This window comes from Notolepis coatsorum (genome assembly GCF_963971535.1).
Source record: "Notolepis coatsorum genome assembly, chromosome: 2".
Taxonomy (NCBI): domain Eukaryota; kingdom Metazoa; phylum Chordata; class Actinopteri; order Aulopiformes; family Paralepididae; genus Notolepis; species Notolepis coatsorum.
The window spans coordinates 34,217,922-34,226,921 of NC_140166.1; the positions used below are offsets into that span (position 1 = coordinate 34,217,922).

A 9,000-nucleotide genomic window follows, 5' to 3' on the forward strand; every position below is an offset into this window, starting at 1 on the left:
GTGCCTTCCAGGTGCACTTTCCTCACACTCTCAAAACAGGTAAAAGAACACTTACAGCACACACACAGACATAAACACACATGCATAAACACACAGACACACACACTAGGGCTGCCTTTGTGCTGTCTGACATCACATTGGTGATTAAAGGATAACGTTGCTATGTTGGACCTTAGACCCTATTATGTACAGTGTGTACCGGACCCTATTAAGTACAGTGTGTACCGGACCCTATTAAGTACAGTGTGTACCGGACCATATTAAGTACAGTGTGTACCGGACACATTGAGACCATCATTTCCATGATCGGTCCAGTACTAAGTTTCATCAATTTCAACAGTTCCCTTTGAAACAGAACTATTTAGCCGACCGCACTACTCACTGTAAACCTCCGCACTCTAGCTCGTTGTAGAGAGGGGTGCACGTTGTAGAGAGGGGTGCTAGTTGCAGAGAGGGGTGCTAGTTGTAGAGAGGGGTGTAGTATCTATGTGTCAGGTACATGGTAGACAGACTGTGTCAGGTACATGGTAGACAGACTGTGTCAGGTACATGGTACAGACTATGTGTCAGGTACATGGTAGACAGACTGTGTCAGGTACATGGTACAGACTATGTGTCAGGTACATGGTAGGTAGACTCTATGTGTCAGGTACATGGTAGATATACTTTATGTGTCAGGTACATGGTACTGGTAGATAGACTATGTGTCAGGTACATGGTAGATAGTCTATCTACCATGTACCTGACACATAGAGTCTACCTACCATGTACCTGACACATAGAGTCTACCTACCATGTACCTGACACATAAAGTATATCTACCATGTACCTGACACAGAGTCTACCTACCATGTACCTGACACATAAAGTATATCTACCATGTACCTGACACATAGAGTCTACCTACCATGTACCTGACACATAGTCTATCTACCATGTACCTGACACATAGAGTCTATGTGTCAGGTACATGGTAGGTAGACTCTATGTGTCAGGTACATGGTAGATATACTTTATGTGTCAGGTACATGGTAGGTAGACTATATGTGTCAGGTACATGGTAGATAGACTCTATGTGTCAGGTACATGGTACAGACTATGTGTCAGGTACATGGTAGATATACTTTATGTGTCAGGTACATGGTAGGTAGACTCTATGTGTCAGGTACATGGTAGGTAGAATCTATGTGTCAGGTACATGGTAGATATACTTTATGTGTCAGGTACATGGTAGGTAGACTCTATGTGTCAGGTACATGGTAGGTAGACTCTATGTGTCAGGTACATGGTAGGTAGACTATGTGTCAGGTACATGGTAGGTAGACTATGTGTCAGGTACATGGTAGATAGACCACGAATAGGGTCTAAGGTCCAAAATAGCGAAGTTATCATTTAATCAAATCAAGTCATGCAGTCAAGACCTCTTTAGATGCAGCACATACCGTCTTAAACACCAAAGCCTATCTGATAATATTGTAGTGCTGCCACTTTCATATCTAATGAAATATCTATATTTATCAATATGTAAAAACAAAACTCACAAATAATCTACAGTGAGATGTGAAGCAGATATTTGGGAATACTGGGGGTCAGCTGCCACTATAAGAATCATAAGTAGCCTACCTGGATCAAACAAATACATATTTCAATTTACTCTATGGTTTCATTTTCCCTCAACTGTGGAATCAATAACCAAATTTGGAACTAGGCTAGGACAAATTTCCATAATAACATTTGACTCCATATTGCTTACCATTGGGTCGTACATAAACACGGTTTCCTCCACTCTCCTTCCTGCAGGATTGGAAGAGAAGGAACTACTACAGTGTATTTCCATAGTGAGTTGAGGGATCATTGGCTGCCTAATGATGTGTGTAATGGAGGTGACTGAGTCTCCAGAGCAGCTGTGAGGGTCTCTGTCTCTCTGTTCCAGATGAGATGAACGACCACCAGAACACGCTGTCCTACGTCCTCATCAACCCTCCTCCCGACACCATGCTGGAGCTCAATGATGTCGTGTAAGGACCCGTCACCCTTCTACATTTCATATCATATACTGTACAGTCGGAGTTTGATGTAGATCATTATATTACAGTCATCCACCTGCCAAAACCCGTCCAATTTTCCACAGTTGACTAAAAACATGCACTTTGCTACCAAGTAATCTTCTTTGCCTATATTACTACCTACTATGCTAATCTGTCTCTACTATCTACTACTATGCACTCAAGACTGTAGCACCACAGTTCAACACTGTTTGACTAACGATGTTACTTAGCTGCTAGAGTTGTACCCTTCCTGCTGACCTGTACAGAATTTGTAAGTGGCTTTGGATAAAAGCATCAGCTAAATATCTAAACGTAAATGTAAAACAGATGGGGGTATGATGGTTTAATCAAGCAACGATTTAATTTGATTCTAATTATTTAGGTGATGACTTAATGCATCATAAAATGTAACAAGGTTGGGTTTTTGCAGCGTGCGATAGGAATATGTTCGGAAACTGTGTTTTTGGCCTTTATCAGCCTTCATCTGCCCTTCTGTGAAGTCTCCGTGTTGAATTTATTTGTTGATTTGTTGAGGCAATCGTTCGGTGGAATGCATCCGGACAAAAATGTAACTGGAGTCGTCGTCTCTTTATCAGAAAGGATGTTTATTTCCATAAACATAGCATCTCGTACAGAATGAAAGTCTTTGGTGGTATAAGAAACTAGATTAATAGATTCTATCTCTGTCGATCACTTTGGTGGTTCTGCGGCCTGTCCTGTTAGCTGCTAGCTATCTCTCTACCTCGTGGTCTTTCCCCTCCCAGCTGCTTTTGATTGATTGATTGAAAAGTTTATTAACAGATTGCAGAATGGGTACAGTACAGCTCAATACATACAATTGTTAAGAGGATGCAGACCAGAGAAAGACTTTCGTCTTGTTTACATCAGGGTCCTCCATTTTCAATTCATCATATGACACACACGACATACAGATAGACAGTGGTCAATGTGGTCCTTCTCGCTATCCAAACTCTTCTGCCCTTCCTACCAAAAGAACTAACAGCTGAAAGTCTTAACATCTCTCTCGCAATGTTTCTCTAACTCCCTAGTGGTTTTGGCCGTCTCGTCACCCCTAGCAACGGCCGTCTCTCTGGCTACGGCTTCTGACCCATATATACACATATCATTACTATAATATAATATAATGATTTGATTTGATATTTTTTTATTTTCGTGTCTTACATACAGATGTATGCCCAGCCCATATGGGCTTACAAGACACATACCAATAAGTATATAATAATATACTTTACCAATTACTTAACAAATGACATATAGACCAATATATAATAATAATAATAATAATAATAATAATAATAATAATAATAATAATAATAATAATAATGCAGGACCTCTTTAGGGGGTCTTTATTCGGCATGCAACGAACTGGACATGCAATTGGAGCGGCACACACACACCAGGATACACACACACATGCATTATCTTTTTCTCAGTTGCCGATGCGATTGAGTCTCTGCACTTGACCCATCCCGTCGTCCTTCCCCCCCATGGGCAGCCGGGAGCAGATAGGGCGCCAACGTGAGCCGCGCCCCGGGGACCAATCCAAGTGCTCCTGCCCGTCTTCGTCAAGGACGCCACAGCGTTAGCGATCAATTGTTGTGCATGTTTTTCCATTGGGTTTATCTTATCGGGGGGGAAACCCTTGCAAGCACGGGGAGAACATGCAAACTCCACACAGAAAGGCCTGGGAGATCACCCACCTGGGTACCTGGCATCATGGAAACCTGGTCCCCAAAGCGGGAATCGAACCCTGAACCTTCATGCTGTGAGGCGACAGTGTTAACCACTACACCACCGTGCCACTCTACTACACCGTACTAGCACTCTCGGCTATCTCTTAACTGAATGTTGACGTCTCCCTGACTCTGTGGCTGACCTTGGCTCCTATCTCGTCTCCCACAGGCCCTGCTACAGAGAAATGTCTGTCTAAAGGTGCTCCCATAGTCGAGCGGACCGTACACGGAGCGGACTCCGCGAAGGTCCGCGCGTACTCAAAGCGGACTCCAAGTGCGAAGCTCCAATTTTCGAATGCGCGGACGTCCACGCCGCTCACTTGGTGTCGCATAAAAGGCTGCTCTGCGTTTTGGTTGACATCGACCTGCATTTAATGTGACGCCGATCTGCATTTTACACTCGCTCCGTCCCAAGTGAGAGTAGGGCAGGATCATAGCCACTTATATACTATTCTGAGAAGATAATTCATCTGTATCACAACCGAGTCACGGATTTTGTCGAGGCAGGTAGCATTATGTTGTGAAAAATTTAATGAAATAAAGAAATGTGAATTAAAGAAGTTAAAACGAACTAATTGTTTTAGAAGCCTATAGCCAATGCCTGCGCGTACGTATTTTAACGCTCCGTGGACGACTGGCCGAGGACTGCGAGGAGGGGGAATTGCAACCGTGTAGCAAAACGTTGACTGTAAACAACTGTCATCAGTCTCATCATGATTAAATGGGTAGGATTGGTCCGGTAAAATGTTGGCAGGTAGATGACGCTAAATTTAGTTTTACTATCGCTAATCGTCACCCATTCCAATTCATATACATTTGGACCATGATGTCTTTTTTCATCATCTGAAGAAACTTGAGATGTTTCAATGGCTTTTCTAAATGAAGTGTGTAAAACTGCCAGTTTTATTTAGAAATATTGGAAACAGAGATAACATAGACTTGGATGACGACGACGTGACAGAAGTTGAACACAGCATGGGGAAAATTGTGTAAACTGGCGCGAGACATGTAGGAAATTGGTCCACGGAGGTACGCTCGACTCTGAAAGCTCAATGTGTCCGTGCGGACCTCGCAGAGTCCGCTCCGTGCACTGTCCGCTCGACCATGGGAGCACCTTTAGAGTTTAACACACACAGGGTCCTTTAAACTCCAGTCTATATAGATATTTACATTACATACATGTTGTTATAACCATATGAAAAACAGTGATATCCTTCAATTATAAGTGGATGGGATTGATTCTGTCAGCCGCTCTCGATGTCTCCCTGCAGGTACATTATCCGGTCAGACCCGCTGGCGCACGTGCAGGACGACACGCCCCCAGGGCCGGCCCCCGTCACTAGACACCTCCAGGACTTTGGCACAGACACGAGGAGCGAGACCCACCTCTGAGAACCCAACCTCCCCGACATGATGCAGAGAGACCCTGTCCCTGAACGTTACCTCCAAACCCTCCCCAGGCCATACAGGGCTTGGAAAGCTGAGGTTGAGTCCTGGACAGAGAAGCACTGTTGGTGGAGAATGTGTGTTACATGTCCTTTGAGTCGAAGGCGAGGTGTGTGTCTAAGACGATGACCCTTTTTAGAGACCTACGGTATCCCATCGAGCTGCTATGGAAGGATGCAGTGCCTCGTCATTAACCCCTTAACTCCTACCTGCTGTCAGACATTGGCCTTAGCAAAAGACGTAGAGAATATGGAGCAGTCCGACACGGTGACGCCCCCCTCCGTGCGGGGAACCAACCAGGGGACTAAGAGACTGATGATGTCAGAGGTGAAACTCTGAAGAAGTTATGCGTGTTATTGTTTTGATAGGATATGAGGTCATTTCACTCACCATGTTCTGGGAGATGTTGTCCTCGAGCAACGATCAGCTTCTCTGCCCCTTCTGGCTGTCGCTTGTTGGCCAAGCTGCAAAGCCATCATGATGTTCCGTTTGTTTGTTTATGTTTATAAGCCCTTACTTTAACCAGAGACCTCACACCTAACCCTGAATTCAAAACGAGGTAAAACAAATATATATTTATTTTCTTTTGGGTAATTTTAGACAAAATAAGACATTTTTGACATTGTGGCTTGGCCAACAAGTGACTAGTTCATCACTAGTTCATCACCTAGGGCCAAAACAATCATGCTGTTATTTGTTATGAACTTCAGAGATATAGTTTGATCATACATGTTGTGCACTGACTTCCTACATTTCATTTTAGTTCACAGTATTTATAATATTTTATTTATTTCTCTTATGAGCACAAACTCTTTTTTCTAAGCAAAGAATGTTAGAGAGGGCACTGGCGAAGGGACACTCGCTGGCCGTAACACATGATGCGACAGCCTTTTTCCCCCACTGTTGTGTTGTTTTGGACACTGAAAATGTTTGTTGTGATTATTGTACAAGAGTGAATACTTTCAGCCGGTTAACAATAAGTTGTTGCATTATAGACATATCCATATGTACATGTGCCATTCTTCTTGTCTAATGTACTTTCTTTTGTTGAATATCTTCTTAACAAGCTTTATGCAGCATGTGCCATTCTGTATATCTTCTCTCTATGCCAGTGTTATTTTCTCTTCATATCAGGGCTATAACAGTATCTGTTAGAACATTTTATTAGAACTCATTATTCTTGTCAATTTGAATTAATTTGGACCTGTGGATTAGGAAGAATTCATTTCTAAATGTCATGGTAATCCAGTTTCATACAGTAGCTGTTAAGTACTGCGAGTGACGTCATTGTTTTGCACAGTTAACTACAGGAAGTGTGCTGCAAGTGATGCCATTGTTTTGCACAGTTACAGGCAGTGTGCTGCGAGTGACGTCATTGTTTTGCACAGTTAACTACAGGAAGTGCGCTGCGAGTGACGTCATTGTTTTGCACAGTTAACTACAGGAAGTGCGCTGCAAGTGATGTCATTGTTTTGCAGATAACTACAGGAAGTGCGCTGCAAGTGATGTCATTGTTTTGCACAGTTAACTACAGGCACAGTCATGTCTTATCTGTACAGACAAAATGAAGGGTTTTCCGTACAGGGCCACACAAGGTGATAATCTGTTTGCAGTATTTAATCTATTTCATCTTCATTTGAAACATGTTTAGTTATTTATCGTTGTTCAGCTGTGTGTCTGACTTCACTGTAAATAGTAACTTTATATGTGCATTGTTTGGTAGACCCATCAAGTTATTTTTGGTCTATACCGTATGATAAAAAATGAAACAGGACTTGAAATACTTTTGCACTAAGCTCCGCAGAGGCGGGGGGGGGGGGGGGGGGGGTGTTCTAGAGCATAATAGCATGACCCTTTAACCTAAATCTATACAATATGGCCGACAGTATTCCCACGCACAGTACTATGAAGATGCAGTCGAAACATAGTGTTGTACATTTCAACGTTTTTATATAGTTTGCCATTGTTTGTGTGCCTATAGGTCTATTTACAGTAGGTGTGTGCCATTTCTTTAGTTTGTCAAAGGAATATGGAAGCGAGGGAATCATTTCATATCATTATCTGTGTGAAGTTTTGAGATTTGCGACAGTTGGACCGGATGAAAGATTAGGACGATGACGGACGTTTATTCAGAGGAACCCGGAGTGATTTACAGGACGGATGGGTATCCATTTTGTAAATCGTCCCATTGAAATGTACAGTTGGTGCTGTATATACTATGCTTAATGCTAGCCAAGGGCTCCCAGTATGGCAGTATATACTATGCTTAATGCCAGCCAATGGCTCTCAGTAGGGCAGTATATACACTATGCTTAATGCCAGCCAAGGGCTTTCAGTAGGGCAGTAATATATACTATGCTTAATGCCAGCCAAGGGCCCTCCGTTGGGCAGTTTACAGATCAGGTGACCTGAAGAGAGAGTGCGTGACCACTACGGAGGATATCAGCTATATTACAATCCTATTTCAACAAGGTCTTCCTGTGCCACCATCACTCTCCAACAACACTTCAACCCCAAAGGCTATTCTCTAGTTCAGAGAGTTGAGTGTTCACTGCAAAGCTCCAACTGTCCATACTGTAATATAACAAGGAGCATGCAGACACAAGAACGCATGAGTTTTGATATACAGCTTGCCAAGAAAGACAAGATGTTTTTGCTGGCCAGTGTGAAGTCCTAATGACTTAAGAGTCATCCGTTACATGTCAACTGCTTGCAATCTGGAACCATTATCATCTGATACTGTGTATTTACAGGACGATGCATGTCCTCCCTGTGTCTCGAGCCTATGGGCCTATGTTTACTTTCACGTTGCCATGTTTTTATGTCATTGTCCAAAAAAGAGTCGATCCATTTTGTACTATTTTTCTTATTATGAAGTCGGTGGACTTCTCTACATGTAAAATATGAAACAAATAAATGCTGCATGCAGCCGGACACATGAAAACGCTTCTTTTAATCTTAATTTCATCGCTTTCCTCATAATGAGAATAGGAATACAAACACACGTAACTTCCCAATATGATGCTTGGTAACACAAATCGGTTGATTAAATAATTGTGAATTATTGTTATTATTCTACTAGGGTGGTATAATTGACCCACAGTCATAGAAAATAGATAAATCATTACTAGAAACACTAGAGTATTTGGTCTTTTCTTGATTTATTTAAATTGTATTACTTATTCAAGATTGTTGTGCCCTGGGGTGGTCGGATGGCATAGCGGAGATTGCGCTTGTCACCAATGCAAGAGGCTGCGGTCTCGACTCCCGGAGTCAGCATTGCCTGCGGCTTGGGCCGATCGTCATACTAACTCGTTTGGCTGAGTTAGTGGGAGGGAAGTCGAGGGTGGTAATCTGGCGTTGTGGACAGTGACGCCTACAGGTCAGGTCTGGGCGCCTGCTCAGCGAAAGGCAGGAAATGGTGAAGGCAGCGTGACCTCCCATGCGTTACGCTTCAGCAATGAGAGTCCTCGCAGCCAGGTGAAAAAAGAGCCACTAGCTGTCTCCACATGTGTCGGAGGAAGCGTGTGGTAGACTTCAGGGTTCCCTTGTACCGACCAGGAGGAACATGCGCACAACAAACCAGGTAGGGGAGGGGGGGAATTGGCATAACGACTAAATTGGGATGGGGAGAAAAATAGAAAAATCAGGCGGAGAAAAGTGCAGACGTTTAACATCAAGTCGTTAAACTTGAAATGAGTTCCTCTCCCATCTGGTTCTCAACACCGACAGCAAGCAAAGATGAAAAAAAA

General features: G+C 43.1%; 1 protein-coding gene across 1 annotated transcript in view; it reads left to right on the forward strand.

The window, feature by feature from the left end:
- kcnt1b (potassium sodium-activated channel subfamily T member 1b) overlaps positions 1–5,205 on the forward strand; it is a gene marked incomplete at its 5' end in the record, with an annotated part of 317,351 nt that extends 312,146 nt beyond the window's left edge. Inside the window, 2 exons of the mRNA XM_084308105.1 lie at positions 1,934–2,018; positions 5,074–5,205. Coding sequence (XP_084164231.1) covers positions 1,934–2,018; positions 5,074–5,194 — 206 coding nt within the window. The 3' untranslated portion in view covers positions 5,195–5,205. The remainder of the gene's footprint in view (positions 1–1,933; positions 2,019–5,073) is intronic.
- Between the last annotated feature and the right edge of the window lie 3,795 nt (positions 5,206–9,000).